Consider the following 16,990-nt stretch of genomic DNA (forward strand, 5'->3'; position numbering starts at 1 on the left):
TGGAAGGAGGAGAGGGAGGAGGAGGCCAGCTGAGGTAACCATCATATCTCTACTTTGTTCACCTAGACACTCAGTGCTTCACCCAGACATTGCACACATGGAGCGACTCCTGAAGCAGGCTGTGGCTGAGAGGGAACGGCTGCTCAAGGCTAGGGTGAGACCCCAGGACCCGCTCCTTAGAAAGGGACGTTTGACCCCACTCCTTTACATGCACAAATCCAGACCCAGCCCTCCTCCCTCAGACTCCGGGCTCCAAGTATGAGTCCTCCTCCTTCAGACTCAGGAGTCCAGAACCCAATCCTCCTCCCTCAAACTCAGGGCTCCAGGCACCAGTCCTCCTCCTTCAGACTCAGGAGTCCAGGCCTGAGCTCTCCTCCCTCAGATCCCTGTATCTACAGTGGTCCAGCCCCAGCCCCCTTATTCAGACATTTCTCTGTCTTACGGGTTGGGATCCTGCTTGATTCTCCCTCACAAATCCACAGGAAGGGATGAGAAGCCGAGAAAGTTCCAGCCCTACAGTTCCGGCCATTATGGTTAGTCCCCTCTGTCCCTTCTGGGTGCTTTTGCCTCTTGACTTTTGCCTTTTATTATACGCCACTGTCTCCTGTCGTCCAACCAGAAGGGTCCTGCTTGACCCTTGAAGAGAAGTCCAATGATTCCCATCCTACTCGGGTTTCACTCCCTCGTGCATGGTCTTTGCTTAGGTAACTGACTCCATCTCTCTCTCTCTCTCTCTCTCTCTTTTTTTAAAGATTATTTATTTCATTTATATGAGTAAACTGAAGAGGGCATCAGAAACCATTACAGATGGTTGTGAGCCACCATGTGGTTGCTGGGAATTGAACTCAGGACCTCTGGAAGAGAAGTCACCTGAGCTTTCTCTGCAACCCCATCTTTTTTTTTTTTTTTCCTTTTTTAACTATTTATTTGTTTACGAAAGTTGTGTGTAGTTAGGCAGGCAAGCAGGGGCCACAGTGCACATGTGGAGGTCAGAGGACTTGTGGAAATCACTTCTCAACTTCCACTACGTGGGTCCCAGGGTTGGAACTCACACCATCAGGGTTGGTGGCAAGCGCTTTTTCCCAGCTGGGTGATCTTTCCATCCCCCTGTTCTTGTATTCTGTATGCTTAGCTTGCTTTGCAGTCTGTGTGTTAGTCACAAGCTGTGCCCTGAGCTACGAGCTATGATCCCAGGTCTTTCTCCTCCTGTCTTTTCCTTCCTGTCCATATGCCAGTAGCTATTTCAGCTGTTATTATAGACAAAGAGTAAACATTTGTGGCAGTTTAAAAAAAATTAATTATAGAAAGACTCAGGAGATGTAGCACTGAAGCCCAAGTACTATCACCTGCACTACATAAACTAGTTGTGGTGATTTATGCCTGTAATCTCAGCACTTGGGAGGTAGAGGCAGGAAGATCATCAGAAAGTCAAAGATTGTCTTCCACTATAGAGCCAGCATGGGCTACAAGAGACCCCCCACCCCCCGACTCAGTAGAGCCAGGGAGCAGGAAGGGCGTTGTATCCTTCAGGGTTGTTCTGCACAAACTTGTCTTCATTAAAAATGCAGCACTGGTAACATCATTTATTAAAGAGCCCCTGTGGAGTACCTTGTGTGTCCCCGTGTGCTCGGGTGCATGGACAAGCATGTGTCTGAGATTCGCGCCTCCATGATCAAGGGCTGACTGGTGGGGTGGGTGCTGAGCTGCCCCATGTTCACTGTAGGGAACTGGGGCTCGGGTGGACAGAGTCCATGAAAGTGGCACACTCAGGAGGGTAAAGTTCACTGTTCTAGTCCTGCCTCACAAACTTTGTGACTGACGGGACTCATCTGTCAAATGGAGACTTTTTCTTTGGTTTTGGTTTGGCTTTTGAGGTGATCTTTGTAGCCCAGGCTGGTTTTGAACTCACTATGAAGCTGAGATTAACCTTGAACTTCTGATCCTCCTACCTCTACTTTGCCAGTGCTGAGATGACAGGCCGTGCACATTCTCTGCTTTTCCTGCTTTTAATCAGCGTCTATAGCCCTCGAAATCATGACAGTCCTGCCTCAGCCTCCCCGGTGAGCCACACACGCCTGGCTTCACGATGGTGGGTGTTAGTATCATTGCAAAGGCTGTCTAGTCTGCAATCCCTCTCTTTGCTCAATGACCCCCTTCTCTGTGCCCTGCAGGCCCCGCCCCCGCCCCCACCCCCACCACGCCCTCCAAGTCCCCAGGTCCTGGACCTCCCACAGCACCTGGAACGCTGGGGCCACAATCCGGAAAGCTGCCCCCACTTGCGGGTGTCCGGGGGCTGCTGTCGTGGGCCCCTGGTGAAGATGGGCGGCCGCATCAAAACATGGAGGAAACGCTGGTTTTGCTTTGACCAGCAGGCGCGCCGTCTGGCTTACTATGCAGGTAAGTAAGCTAGGAGGCCAGGCAGCCAGGCAGCTTCAAGCCAGGGGTTGGAAAATCAAGACCCGCCCCCTCCCCGCCCCCACTTTCCCGCTGCCACTAGGACCCAGGGGTTAGGCTCCCAACCCCTTCCGTACACTCGGGAGTCTAGGTTAAAGCCATTCTGTCCCGTAACACGACTCCCAACCCCCTCCTCCTAAACCACCCAGAATCCCTGCTTCTAATCACTAACACAGAAGAGTTTGGATCAGTTCTGGCCCCAGACAGTGACCCACCCGCTCGAACACCTGGAGCCCAGGCCATCCTTTCCGGAGGGACCCAAGTGCTCCAGCACTTCTGTCCCTGGACCCATCTCCAGGCTTATGTAGTCTCTAGACCTGTGTGTCTCGCATCTAGCATAGACATCCACCTCCCTCCAGCCTTAGGGTTACCACATTGTCCTAATCTATACTAGAACCCAATGGCCCCAGTACACACACACACACACACACACACACACACACACACACCGGTCTCTAACTAGATCTGTTTCCTCTCTTTCTTCCCACCAGACAAGGAAGAGACCAAGCTCAAAGGTGTCATCTACTTCCAGGCCATTGAGGAAGTGTACTATGACCACTTACGCTGTGCCTTCAAGGTGACCCCTGCTCAGTGCCACAATGCCCTCCTGCTGAGGACTGTGGCCAAACCTCAGCCTATCTCTAGGTCACCCAGGGGAAAGCCGCTCTTGCTACACTCATGGTCCAGCTCTGGTTTAGCATAATGCTTGTAAGCCCAGCACTCAGGAGGCAAGGGCAGGAGGGTCTCAAGCTGGAGGCCTGGGTTATAAGGGAGACAAAATGTAAAGGCCGAAGGAGATGTTGGCAGCTGATACTTAGAATCTTCTTTGGAAAGGAGCCAACCATGGTTAATTGGTTGGTTGGTTTTCTTTTTCTTTCCATCTATCTATGTCTATCTATCTATCTATCTATCTATCTATCATCTATCTATCTATCTATCTATCTTAGTCAGGGTTTCTCTGTGTAGCCCTGGCTGTTCTGGAACCAGCTCTGTAGCCCAGCCTGGCCTCGAGCTCACAGAGATCCATCTGCTCTGCCCCCTGAGTGCTGGGACTAAAGGTGTGCGCCACTACCGCCCAGCTGTTTGTTTTAAAATACATCTTATAGATTTTTTTTATGTCACATGTATGATGTCTACAGAGGTCAGAGGAGGTCATCAGAGCCTCTGGAATTGACATTACAGATGATCGTGAGCACCATGTGGGAACTGGGAACTGAACCTTAGTCTTCTGCAAGAGCAGCCAGTGCTCTCAGCTGCCAAGCCATCTCTCCAGCCCCCAGCTATGGGTTTTTAAAGACCAAGTTGGAATCCCAGCTGATTTAAAACAAAACAAAAACCCCAAATGGGTACATTTCAGCCGCTTCCCTTGGGACTAAAACCATAATGGCTATAAGAAGGGGTTTACCCATTTGCTGGTCAGTAAATGGGCTCCAGCTGGGAATGGTGTACTCTCAGCCCTCAAGAGGCTGAGCAGCAAGTCTAAGGCTAGCCTGAGCTACGAAGTCAAACCCACTTTAAAAAAAAAAAAAAGAGGCGGGGTAAAAACGAAAATAAAAATTAAAAAGCCAGGTATGGTGGCACACACCATTATCCCCACACTGAGGTGCCAGAGACAGGTAGATATCTGAGTTCGAGGCCAGCTTGGATGAATTCCCGGCCAGTGGGTGAAATCTTGTCTGGGGGGGTGGGAAGAAAAGGGAGCGGGCATTCTAGCTCGGTTTAGAAAGACAATCGTAGACATCGATCCAACCACCCTCTCTCCTTGCTTATTCCAGAGCCCCAGCCCTCGCCTGACCTTCTGTGTCAAGACCTACGAACGCCTTTTCTACATGGTGGCGCCCAGCCCGGAAGCCATGCGGATTTGGATGGACGTCATCGTGACAGCTGCGGACGAAAACCACGCCCCCTGACCCCCTGAGCGGCCCCGCCCTCTGAGAAGGGCGGTCCCCGCGAGCTGCGTCCCTAGACGCACCTTCCGGCCTCCGAGGCCCCGCCCACTGCAGGCCGCTCTCGGCCCCGCCCCTTCGCCCTTCTGGGATCTCTGCAGCCGCTCCAGCTCAGCTGGCCTGAGCCACGGGGGTCTGGGCTGCCGGCGACAGCATCGCCAGGCCCTGGAGGCCCCGCTTGGGGGCAGGAGGAAGATGACAGGGGCGGAAGGAACTATTTATTGGTGCTCCTCTGATACTGAATTAAACACGGTGAAAAAAAACAGGGTTGCTGGTGTGAATCCCAGCGCTGAAGTCCTTCCCCCGCCCCACGCCCTCCCTCCACCCCCACCCCGGGTCCTAAGGGTTTTCCCTGATAGAGACTTTCCACCCCTAAGGTCGTGCATGGATGGGAGAAGAGATGGGCAGACTAGAGGCCTTAATCTTCTGTGACTTGGGGTTTTTAGTATGTAGATTTATCTGCCTCTATGCATTTTTTTGACCAGCTGGTCAAACAGGTTCTAGAAACTTCTCTGCGTCCTCGGTCCTGAATTTTCCTTAGGGTTTCCCCCTCTGCTGTCTTCCCTTTCTAAGGTTTTAGTTTAGTGGCCCCACCTGAAAGTCCTCCATTCTGATTCCCAGATGACCCACCCAGGCACTTCCTTTTGATCCCTCCCATCCCGCCCTGTAGTTCCCAGTGACACCTGTCATTCCATAAGAGTTAGACAAAAGGGAGAAGGGCCTTTGCCACCTCTGGGTCATTGCTTATACAATTTGTTTAGGTACTTGGCCCATTTCGGTTCCTAACTTATATGAGGCATGTTCTCTCCTCTTCCAGGAAGCCCTCCCTGGTTGTCTTGGCTGAGTCACATAGTTCAGCTAGCCCATCCTTATTGCAATCTGGCTATTTTATCCTGGCCTTGACTGCCCTGGGTCATTCCTGGCAACAGTTCTCCTGCGCTGTCTCATCACTAGTGTGCCCTTGAATACTAGTGGTATTGAACTGGGTTTAATGCCTGAATCAGTTTGTGAGAAAGTGATTCTGAGGATGATGGATAGCTGCACATCAGAAAACTTCTTGGGCTGTTGTCTCTCTCTTCATTGTTTAGGTATCATCTGGGGTGTCCCCCTAGCTGGCCCCCCAGGCAGAATTCGATGCCCATGAAGCAGCCAGCTTTAAGAAATCTGGTGGTCAGAGTAGCCCACGGGTCTCGAAGAGCCTGGTCTTAATTTAGATTTAAATTGTGTTTTCTAAGTCAAATGTGGGAAACAATGGAGTGAGCCTGCCTGGCCTCAGGAGAACCAGAAACCCATTCCAGACAAGGCCCCAGGCACATCGAGGCTTGCATCATGGCTGCCTCTGACAAGGCCTCTGTTTATGTGGGAACCCCTCTCTGGATCCTAGGCCAAGTGAGTGAGGAGCTTCGGGGAGTAGATCGCCCCAGGGACCTGGCCTAGCAGGCACCAGGCTCTGAGTTCCATCTCCAATACAGCAAAAGTGAAGATTGCCAGAAAACAAATGCATAAATAACATGCAAATAAACAAGTAAACAAATATGCAAATCAACCAAACAGCCTCCTGTTCCCTGGGTCCTGGCCCAGCTCAGGTCAGGAGCCCAAATCCAGGCAGGCCTGAGCAGGAGCGGACTCCCCACCCTGGGTCCCACTCCCTCCCAAGATGCTCGCTTTTCTGGTCTGACCAGTCAGCGTTCCTCCCCTGAAACTCTTCCCACGCTCCTGGGGCCTGTGGGGCCTCCTGAGCCACAGGCAGGCCAGTATCACTGTCAGCTAGCCACTGAGACTTCTATCTCTCTCAAATAGGTTTGCAGACCTACTTGACAAAAGGAGTCCTCCAGAGAGGGAGAGAAAGTTATCTGGAGTCACTCAGTGAGATTCAACTTTCAGCCTTTCCAGTTCTGGACTCCACTCCTCACTCCCTGTACCACCCTTTCCCTATACGATAAAAAGGACACTTGGAGCCACATCCTTAATCCCAGCACTTGGAAGGCAGAGCCAGGCAGAACTCTGTGAGTTCGTGGCCAGCTTGGCTATAAAGTAGGACCCTGTTTAAAAAACAAACAAAAACAAGCCAAATCTTTTAAATAATACCTTGGAGTCTCGGAGAGAACATAAATTCAGGGTCACATAGTCAAGGTGTAGGGCTGGGATCCTGAGGCGGAGGCAGCACAGCTGAAGCCAGTTTTGAATGAATCACAAGAATCGCTCACTTTCTCTCTGAGTCTTCCCTGGATGACAGGTGACCCCACCTAAGTGACCGAGGTGCTTGTCATTGTTGGGAACAGGGGTGCTGGGCAGCAGAGATCTCTCTGAACACAGCTGCCCTTTCCCACCATAGTCTGGGCTTCTGGGGCTGACCGCCCGTCCACTGGCCTATGGAGAAGAGTAGCTTTCTATCTGTGACTCAGTTTCCCCCTCTTAGGAATGGCTACTGTGCTCCCCTCTTCTCAACAGGCTGCTTATAAAAGGACTGGTATATTCTCTCTCTCTTTTTTACAAAGTGTACTCTGTTTATTATTGTGTGTACATCTGAGCACACGTGGAGGTCAGAGGATGTGTTCTCTCCCACAACGCGGGTCCTGGGAACCAAACTCAGGTTGTCACGCTTGGTGGTGAGCGCTTTTACCCTCTAATCAATCTCCAAGGTCCACCATTTTGTAACCCAGACTGGCCTTGAACATGCAATCCTCTTGCTTCAGCCTTCTGAGTATGGGGATTATGGGCCTGCATCACGCCACAACATCCTGCCTAGGAGACAGCCAGAACCAAAGACCTAGGGACTATCAATAATCAATATAAGTATTAGCCAATACTATCACCATCTATTTAAGTTATGAAAGCTAAGGCTTTTGCAGCACCGAAAACCGCTTGAAGCTTTTCACGTACATCTGACATTGGTCCCAGAGCAGCCTCTGACGAAAGTCTACCATTATGGTCTCCATTAAACACGTGAAGGACATGGAGGCATAGAGCAGGTGATTCACACACACATCTGGGACCTCAGTTTGGGGAGGAAGAAGAAGGAGGACGGTTGGGGCTTGCTGGCCGACAGCCTCATTCTAGATTCAGTGAGAGACTCTGTCTAAAAGGAGTAAGGTAGAGAGTGATGTGGAAGGACACGGGACATCCCCTCTGACCTTCACAGTATGAGCAAGGGTGTGTTCACTTGCAGACAGGTGTGTGTATGCATCCTTCGTGTGCATGCACACACACACACACACATACATACATACATACACATATGTACACACACATACACACATATACATACATATACACATACAAACATATATACATATGTACACACACATATATACACATATACATATACATATTAGCACATACACATACATTCACACATACATATATACACATGCATATACACATACAAACATACATACATACACACATACATATACACTCATACACACCCATATGAGTGTATACACATATACACACAAAAAAAAGATAAAACAAAAGGTAAAAAGAGATCTGGTGATGTAACTTCAGGGTAGAAGTTGCCAAGTATGTATGATATCCAGGTTTCATACTCAGTATAGTCAACAAACAAAACAAAACAACCTTGTGCCACAAAACAAATGAAAAAAATAAAATAAAATAAAACTGAGCAACCAAATAAACAAAACAGCAAAGCCCAGAAGAGACTCTGAGAGTGACATTAAAGGCCTATGGAAACAGCTGAGCTCACGTTCCACTTCTGCTACTCCCAAGCTTCTCCCAGCCTCGATTTCCTCTTCTGTGAAATGGGCTCCGTTTTCCCTTTGCAGAGCTGTTGTGGCCTAAGAAGTGCTGAGCACAGAGCTACTGTTCTGTGACAACAGAAGCGTTCCTCACCTTAGGGGAGAGCACTAGAAACACGTAGACTGCTGTTCTGAATAGTTTCTGCTCCACTCTTGGGTTTTATTACCATTCGTGTCATGGTTATCATTATTGTTAGAGAATGGAATTTATAACAAGAAAGAGCAGAAAATGGACTTAGAAACCTCCTGCTTTCCCTCCCTCTTTTCTTTTATATGCTGGGGATTCATGAATGCTAAGGAAGAGATCTACCACTGAGCCACGCCCCCAGCTCCTCACTGGGGGATTCTAGGCAGGGGCCCTACCACTGAGCCACACCCCACCCCCTCACTGGGGGATTCTAGGCAGGGGCTCCACCACTGAGCCACATCCCCAGCCCCTCACTGGGGGATTCTAGACAGGGGCTCTACCACTGAGCCACACCCCCAGCCCCTCACTGGGGGATTCTAGGCAGGGGCTCTACCACTGAGCCACATCCCCAGCCCCTCACTGGGGGATCCTAGGCAGGGGCTCTACCACTGAGCCACGCCCCCAGCCCCTGACTGGGGGATCCTAGGCAGGGGCTCTACCACTGAGCCATGCCCCCAGCCCCTGACTGGGGGATCCTAGGCTGGGGCCCTACCACTGAACCACACCCCAGCCTCTCACTGGATTCTAGGCAAGCACTGTACTGCTGAGCTACACGAAGCTGAGCCACACCTTTAGGCTTCCCTCCCATTTGATTCATCAGTAATCCCTGGTAGGTTTTAAGAGGTTCTTCCTCTTAAAAATGTTCTGGATTCCTTTTTTCCTATGTCTCTCCAGTGTCTCATGAAGCTGACCTAGAACTTGCTTTGTAGCTTATGAAGGCCTCGAACTCTGCGTGTATCATGTGCTGGGATTCCAGGCTGGATGGCTACTCCTGGCTAGAGAGACACATTTATAATGATATGGACTCCCGTGTGGTGGTTTGGGCGGCAGTTCCAGGAAGCAGGGTTTTGCTCTGTGCTGGGTCCTGTCACAGAACAAGCACAGAGTTAGAGTCTTCGTGGATCTGATTTTTGATGCAGGAAGAGCAAAGCTAGGCTTAAACCGTAACTTCCAGTAACATAATAACCTGAACGACTTACCAGAATGTGGGCTTGTGGAGTCACATCATGATTGGTGTAATGATCTTGTTTGTTCCTTGTGTATAGGCATAGTCACACGGGTAGTCTTGCTTTTGCGTAGACCATTCATGGTCACAGGCAGCCCTGGCCTAGGTCAGGGTGCTCTGAGATTACTCATGTCCACTGCAAGCGCATGGCTCCTACATTAACAGGGACAGCTCCTGACAGTTACTGGTTGGTTCCTTTTTCCTCCTCTCTGTGTCCCCCCACCCCCATGCCCCAGACAAGATCTCATACAGCCCAGGCTTGCCTCAAATTTCCTATGGGGCTGAGCATAAGCTTTACCTCCTCCTGCCTCCACCTCCAACGTATTCATTCCCCCCCACCCCCCCCAGCTCTGGGGATAGAATCTGGGCTCCATTCATGCCAGGCAAGCCAATGAACTCTCTTTTCTCATTTCGAAAATGGCCCAGTGGCTCTGGTCTTCCTGACTCCTTTGTGAAGCCTGGAGGGAAGTTTGAAATAGGGTCTCACTATGTAGCCCAGGCTGGTTTCAAACTCAATGCAATCCTACTGTCAGAGCTTTCTGAGTCTGGGATTTTTAAGCATGAGCCTTTATACCCAGCTCTCCCTTCCTCCCTCTCCCACCCCGCACCCCTGCCCCTTCTTTGTTCTTATTACTCTTGACTTCTCTAAGGCTCATTTGTATAGGCTCTGTGATTCTGTCTCATTACATTTATTTATTCACTATTTAGAGGGTATGTTGTGCTACAGATATGTGGAAGGCAGAAGATAGCTTTTAGGAATCAATTTTTGCTTTTCCCTTTCTGCGATGTGGGTCCCAGGGATCCAACTCAGGCCCAGGTTTGGAGACAAGTGGTTTTAGATGCTGAACGTTCTCATCCCGCCCCACCCCTCTAGATACAGCCCAGACTCAGGTCAAACTTTGTCCTGTCTCGGCCTCCTACGAGCTAAGACTATAGGACTGTGCCACAAGGCCCAGGCCCAGCTTCCTCGTGTTTTTCTTGAAGAATGATGTACTTCCAGTGAGGTTCCTAAGTATACAGCTCAACAATTCTGTATGTCACAGGCACATACACACAAGGCCACCCTCCCTAGATGGAGATAGAAGAGGTACCCTCTGGGATAAGACTCACTTAGAGGGAACCTTTGTTCATTTTCTAAACCAACCCATTTATTTCTGTGGGCTAGTTTGGTCTGGCTCAGAACTCCATATGAACAAAGTTACACTGTGAGCTGCCTGACTTGTCTCTTTGAGTCACTGTTTTAAAGATCCATCTATGTAGCTGTGTATACCACCCACTGAACCTTTCCATTGCTGAGCAATGGTGCATGGGTGAAGGGACCACTTTTGGTTTTTCCTTTTGTTTTATTTATTTATTTACTTTAGTAAGACGATACTGGGGATGGAACCCGGGGTTTCATTCATGCTAGGTAAATGCTCTACCACTAAACCTTAAGTACTATCTGATCTTTCACTGTGAGATTCTAGGCAGGGGCTCTACCACTGAGCCACACCCCCAGCCCCTCACTGGGGGATTCTAGGCAGGGGCTCTACCACTGAGCCACGCCCCCAGCCCCTCACTGGGGGATTCTAAGCAGGGACTCCACTGCTGACCCCTAGGCACTATCTTAGCTCTCCAGTCACTTTTTTCCTTTAAATTTAAAGGACTTATTGCAGTGCCCAGCACACATGATAGGTGTTCAAGAATCAAGTATGCAATGTATTTTGATTCTATATACCTTTCCCATCACCTCTCAATAGATACCTGATACTATTTCCCAGCTTAACCATATTGAAAAGTCTACTCACTTCTCAATTCCAACTCTGCATGTAGCCCTTTATCCGGATTCCTCCGGAGCCTTAATCTCTTGTAAATTATAACAGAGTTGTTTGTTTTGGCTTTTTGAGATAAGATCTCTTTCTATAGTTCAGTAAGGCCTGGAATCACAGTGCCTCAAACTCATGGCAATCCTCCTGCCTCAGCTCCGTGAGTGCTGTGATTACAGGCATGAGTCACCATGTCTGACTTGTAAATAACAGTTTTCCCAATTGTTTAATTAATATCTGAATCTGCCATCAGATTGGGAGCTCTGCAAAGACAGACAGTGGTTCTGCCTCGGGGTCTCCAATCCCGAGGCGAAGGCAGGCAGGCATACCACATAAACTCAGGACCCTAGCAGACCCTGAATGCCACTGTCTCTCTTTGAGCCCCTGTACTCCCTCTACCTCTGAAACCCACCCATACTTTTATCCAGGGGACTAGAGGGAACCTCTACTCCCGCCCTTTCCCTCCTTGGCAAAGGCACAGGGCAGGGGCCGCTCTCCCTGTGGGTGACGCACCTAGAGGCGGGCCCGCCCCACAGCGGACGCTGAGTTGGCCTGGTTGGGCAAGGCCAGGGTTGCCCCAGGGTAGGTTACTCATCTGAGGCTCAGGTAAGAGGACCCGGGTTGGAAGGTGGCACACCCAGGGGGGACGCGGAGAGAGCAGGACACAGCTATGGATGCCGCCAGGAGAAGAGATACACAGCCAGTGATGTGGACCACCGGGTGGCTGCTACTGCTACCGCTACTGCTGTGTGAAGGTGGGTGTGTTGACAGGAAAGTAGAGTTGGGGCCCCTAAGGAAGATAATTCCCCTGCTCTTCCCAGAAAGTCTTTTAAGAAAAGTTGAACACAGCCAAAGGCAATTCAGCTGCCCCTGCCCTGGGCAGAGGGGCTGTAAGGAAGTTCTCCCACACCGAGCAGGCAACTGAGAGAGGCACCCCTCCCCCATCCTAAGATAGGGGCTGCGATCCCCTTCCTCCGGCATAAGCAACTAGGAGAGGGGAAAGCTCCCAGTGCTGGCACAGTGGGTAGTAGGAAAAGGGTCAGTGTGTCCTGCACCCCGAAACTTGTGGGAGGGCTTCTACTGCTGTTCTGGATGCACAGTAGAATCATCTCACCCCGGGACAAAGGCCACTGGAGAAGATGTTGTCTTTGTGGGGAGAAGGCTTTAACAAAGAACACTAGATTCTACCCGGCCCTCACCCGCAGGAGCGCAAGCCCTGGAGTGCTACAGCTGCGTGCAGAAAGCAGATGACGGATGCTCTCCACACCGGATGAAGACAGTCAAATGTGGTCCCGGAGTGGACGTCTGTACCGAGGCCGTGGGGGCGGTGGAGACCAGTAAGTGCTACCCACCCGGTGGTCCCTGACTACCCCTTCCCGACTCCTCCAGTGTGGCTCCGCGTCCTTAGAGACCTTTCAGATCTGGCCACGCCTTTCCCTTTCAGCCCTCTCTGAGACCCTGCAGCACAGACTTCTTTTTTGGGGCTTAGGCAGGTAGATAGATAGAAGGCGGGAGTCGGGGGCGGGGTGAGGGGTTGGAGTGCTCCTGAGAGTTGCAATCTGTACAGGAGGGACATCTTTACCACTTTCCCTCACTCCCTGCAGGAATGCTTACCCACTAACACAAATTATTATTTAGTGGAGGGAGACGAGTCCTTTGAAAGGGATCCTAGTTTCTTAGTCAGTCTCCGCCCTTAATGCCTCTGAGTTTCCAGACCCCTCACTCAGGAATCCCACCTTCCCCCAAGTCAGATACAGGGCCTCCTCTCTATGCATCCGTGTGAAGTTGTGGTCTGAACTCAAGACCCAGCCAGCACAAAACATGACGGATAACGCTCCACACCAAGCTGGATCCTCAACTCCCTTTAAGTTTGTATTTTGAGACAAGGTCTTGCTGAATTGCCCTTAAACTCACTATGAAGTTCAGGTAGGCCCTTGTGGTTGTGAGTCTCCTCCTTCAGCCTCCTGAGTCACCTGGCAGCTTGTACCACCAGGTCTGCCTTTCCTGGCCGCAGGGTACAAGCTAGACCGGAACTCCAGACCCCACTGCCTCAGCCTCCCCAGTAGCTGGGATTGCAGGCTTGTACCACCAAGTTTGTCTCCTAGCCTTTTTAAAAACTTGTTTTCTTCCAGTCTCTTAATTGGATCTACTTAATTGGAAGCTACTTTCCTGGGGCTCCTCCCCCTTTTGACCTAGTCATTGAGGCTTTCAGTTGAGCCCGGCTCTCCAGGCTGTTGCATTTGCCAATCAGCCTATTCTCTTTGGACTATATTCTTTGAAGCTCTTCTCTTTGACTACACCACCCTCCCTCCACCTGTAGCTCTCTACCCACGGATCTGCCCTCTTTGAGATCTCCACTTGTTGATCCAGGCCTGACCATCCTGGTGTATTGTTCATTCAAAGCTCCGCCCACCGGCCCTGTCTGCTCTGACCCCACCCCTTTTCCTCCGCAGTCCACGGGCAATTTTCTGTGGCGGTGCGAGGCTGTGGTTCCGGAATCCCCGGCAAGAACGACCGCGGACTGGACCTTCATGGGCTCCTGGCCTTCTTTCAGCTACAGCAGTGCGCCGAGGACCGATGCAACGCCAAACTCAACCTCACTTTGCGAGGCCTCAACCCTGCAGGTCTGTCGCGGGCGGAGCCTCTCTAGGGCTGGGAGCTAAGGCTACTGCAAGCTGAGGCAGGGCTGCGGGGGATGGCGGGGTGGAAAACTGCAGACATCAATAATGTATACGCCTCAGGTCCATACAGGGAGTGTGGCTAGGAGATAAGGGGTGGAGTCACAGGTACAGCTGGCCGGTTGTCTAGATCTCTGTGCAAGACAGGCTGGCCTTGAACTTGAGATCTTACTGCCTTAGCTTCCTGAGTCGCACCCTCTTGACCCTTTCTTTTCTGTTTCTGCTCCCCCACACCCCCTGCAGGTAATGAGAGTGCATATGAGCCTAATGGCGCAGAGTGCTACAGCTGTGTGGGACTGAGCCGCGAGAAGTGCCAGGGCTCCATGCCGCCGGTTGTGAACTGCTACAATGCCAGTGGCCGTGTCTACAAGGGCTGTTTCGATGGTAACGTCACCTTGACCGCAGGTGAGCCAGCCCCCTGAAGGAGCTTGAGACCTGTAGGAGTTGTGATAGCTGTCCTAGGGGGAGCGCTTCACCTAAAGGGTCACCCTTCTGCCCTCTTCACACCCTAAATACTGGGGACTGCTTTTAACTTGCTGTGACCTACGGCATCATGGGAAATGTAGGCTATAGACTAAAGTCTACTTACAGACTTCTGGGGTGGGGGGGGAAGGAGAGGGAGAGGGAAAAGGAGAGGGAGAGGGAGAAGGAGAACGACAATGCCTATAGAAGACTGCAGGATACAGGATACAGAATGGAAAACCATGAACTAAGACTTGGGTTTAAACTTATAAGCCTTTTGCCTGTGTGACTTGGGAAATCTGGTTTGAGCCCTGAAAACTTAGGTGTCCCACTTGTTCCACAATATTAAAGGATGTAGTTCAGAGCTGGAGATATAGGTTCAGTGGTAGAGCCCCTGCCTAGAATCCCCCAGTGAAGGGCTGGGGGTGTGGCTTAGTGGTAGAGCCTCTGCTTAGAATCCCCCAGTGAGGGGCTGAGGGTGTGGCTCAGTGGTAGAGCCCTTGCCTAGGACCCCCCAATGAGGGGCTGGGGTGTGGCTCAGTGGTAGAGCCCTTGCCTAGGACCCCCCAATGAGGGGCTGGGGGTGTGGCTCAGTGGTAGAGCCCCTGCCTAGAATCCCCCAGTGAAGGGGTGTACTCACTCCATGGCAGGTGAAGTTTTCAAGTCCTTCTAGTGCCAGGTGTTTCTCAGGAGACTAAATTTAGCAGGGAACTGAGAGAGGCAAAGGGAAGGTTGTGTTTGAGTTTTGCTCACAGATGAATCTCTGTTAAAGCCTTTGTTCCAAGACAAATCTGGAGCTTGGATTCCACCCTTCTCAAAGCATTGTGTGGAAATACAGTCATCATAGGCAGATGCCAGCAGCACAATGCTTTGCAGAAAGTGGGACCAAAGTTAAGATGTTCGGACACACGAGTGCACAGCCTTCTGTCTCATCTCGGGGTTCACTGCTCCTGACTTATTCCAGAAGTCCCTAAACTTTATCTGGGCTATGCCAATCCCTATCTGTTCAATGATAGACCTTTTTGTGTCTCTTCCTTGCAGCCAACGTGACTGTGTCCTTACCTGTCCGAGGCTGTGTCCAGGATGAGACCTGCACCCGGGATGGGGTGACGGGTCCAGGATTCACACTCAGCGGCTCCTGCTGTCAGGGCCCTCGTTGTAACTCTGATCTTCGCAATAAGACCTATTTCTCCCCTCGAATCCCACCCCTAGTCCTGCTGCCCCCTCCAACCACTGCAGCCCCATCCACTCAGGCCCAGAACTCCTCCAGCCTGACCTCTACAGCAGCCCCAACCACGACCACTTCCACCGTCAAGCCCACCACAGCCCAAGCCAGCCACACTTCTTCCCATGAAAGAGAACACGAAGTCATACAGGAAGAGGGGTCGCGGTTGAGTGGAGGTGCTGTGGGCCACCAAGACCGCAGCAATGTGGGGAAGTATCAGGAGAAAGATGCCGCCCAAGTCCCAGCTAAAGGAGGCTCTGGTGCTCTAGGGTCCTGGTTGTCAGCAGTTCTGTTGACTGTGGTTGCTGGCGCGATGCTGTGAACATCTCATCTCGAACCGTCCATTTCACCTAGATTCCCTGGCCCTGCCGTACCAACTCTTTCTATTTTTGCACTTGACTGGACTGGCTCCGCCCCCATCCTCCAGCATCCCCAGTTCCAACTGCACTGGTTTGCAGCTTCCGGAAACAGTCTACTGTTGTAAATACTCCCCTGGGGTGGCCCTACTTTTTTTGATGCGGGCACAGCATTCCCCTTGATGGTGTCCAGGACAGTGGGAACAGAAATCTACTGGCTGAGAGAGGCCCGGAGAGTCCAACCGCAAGCCTCCTCTTCCAGTTTTCCCGATCAGACTGGGAGATGGCCAGGCAGGTGGACAATGGATCCATCTTTTGAGCGCTGCTGGGCATCTGTGCAGGAACCTGGTCGCCTGTCTTCCTTGGGCGACTGTGAACAACTCCAGGACAGGGTCTTGCCTCTGGCCTCTCTATGTGTTCTGTCTGGCACAGCAAGGTGTCAATAAAGATTGTTACTTTGTATAGTGAGTTAACTGACTTTCGTCCACCTCTTTCATCTTTCATATCAAGGTTTTTTTGTTTGTCTGTTTGTTTTTGTTGTTGTTTTTTCAAAACGGAGCTAAGGACAACCTATTCTTATATAGTGAGTTCTAGATCAGCCAAGGTTAGACACCAAGACATTGTCTCAAAAAAAAAAAAAAAAAAAAAGCTGTTGGGATGGATTTTTGGGTAAAAGCCTGAGAACTTCAGTTCGTCTGTGAAGCCCACATGGTGGAGAAAATAATCGCTTGTCCTCTGACTCCAGAGGTTGTATGTGTGCCATACAACAAAATAAGAAATACGTGTTACAAAGAAATTGCACGTGGGTAGGAGGGGAGGTAGGACCATCTGCACAGCCTCAGTCCTCCAGGAAGACCAGAGGGTAGTGGTTAAGAGTATAGATCTGTGCTGCACATTGCACTTGGTCTACCAGCCTGTGACCCCAGCATTCAGGAGGCTGAGGCAGGATGGCTGTGAGTTGGTGGCCTGAGCGACATAGTGAGTTCCAGACCAGCATGGGGTACATAATGAAATACTGTGTAAACCAGTGGGTCTCAACCTTCCGAACGAACGCTGCAACGCTTTAATACAATTCCTGTGTTGTAGTGATCCCTAATTGTAGATTATTTCATT

The 16,990-nt window shown here is 50.9% G+C and overlaps 2 protein-coding genes and 1 long non-coding RNA gene across 3 annotated transcripts in view; 2 read left to right on the forward strand and 1 right to left on the reverse strand.

Annotated features, from left to right (window-relative positions):
- Phldb3 (pleckstrin homology like domain family B member 3) overlaps positions 1-4,667 on the forward strand; it is an 18,667-nt gene extending 14,000 nt beyond the window's left edge. Inside the window, exons 11-15 of the mRNA XM_031385669.1 lie at positions 35-154; positions 483-533; positions 2,172-2,397; positions 2,946-3,031; positions 4,230-4,667. Of these exons, the coding sequence (XP_031241529.1) occupies positions 35-154; positions 483-533; positions 2,172-2,397; positions 2,946-3,031; positions 4,230-4,364 (618 nt within the window). The 3' untranslated portion in view covers positions 4,365-4,667. The remainder of the gene's footprint in view (positions 1-34; positions 155-482; positions 534-2,171; positions 2,398-2,945; positions 3,032-4,229) is intronic.
- Positions 4,668-6,487: 1,820 nt separating this feature from the next.
- LOC116101813 lies at positions 6,488-13,372 on the reverse strand. The gene is made up of 5 exons (XR_004122928.1): positions 13,071-13,372; positions 12,356-12,461; positions 11,670-11,946; positions 9,326-9,380; positions 6,488-7,177 (listed from the first exon to the last, which is right to left on the reverse strand). It is a non-coding gene; the product is annotated as an uncharacterized LOC116101813 (long non-coding RNA).
- Lypd3 (LY6/PLAUR domain containing 3) lies at positions 11,737-16,354 on the forward strand. Its single transcript, XM_031385670.1, has 5 exons — positions 11,737-11,911; positions 12,362-12,493; positions 13,610-13,780; positions 14,078-14,239; positions 15,338-16,354. Exons 1-5 carry the CDS (start codon positions 11,827-11,829, stop codon positions 15,841-15,843), a joined length of 1,056 nt encoding a protein of 351 aa, XP_031241530.1. The 5' UTR covers positions 11,737-11,826; the 3' UTR covers positions 15,844-16,354.
- The last annotated feature ends 636 nt before the right edge of the window (positions 16,355-16,990 follow it).

Source organism: Mastomys coucha, unplaced genomic scaffold, assembly GCF_008632895.1.
Source record: "Mastomys coucha isolate ucsf_1 unplaced genomic scaffold, UCSF_Mcou_1 pScaffold21, whole genome shotgun sequence".
In the NCBI taxonomy this organism is placed as follows: domain Eukaryota; kingdom Metazoa; phylum Chordata; class Mammalia; order Rodentia; family Muridae; genus Mastomys; species Mastomys coucha.

What these genes read in the sequence shown, in the direction of transcription:
- Lypd3 (XM_031385670.1), top strand. Translation starts at nt 11,827, where the DNA reads ATGGATGCCGCCAGGAGAAGAGATACACAGCCAGTGATGTGGACCACC. An exon ending in ACCGCTACTGCTGTGTGAAG is followed by an intron (nt 11,912 to 12,361) that starts GTGGGTGTGTTG and finishes CCTCACCCGCAG; the next exon opens with GAGCGCAAGCCCTGGAGTGC. An exon ending in TAACGTCACCTTGACCGCAG is followed by an intron (nt 14,240 to 15,337) that starts GTGAGCCAGCCC and finishes TCTTCCTTGCAG; the next exon opens with CCAACGTGACTGTGTCCTTA.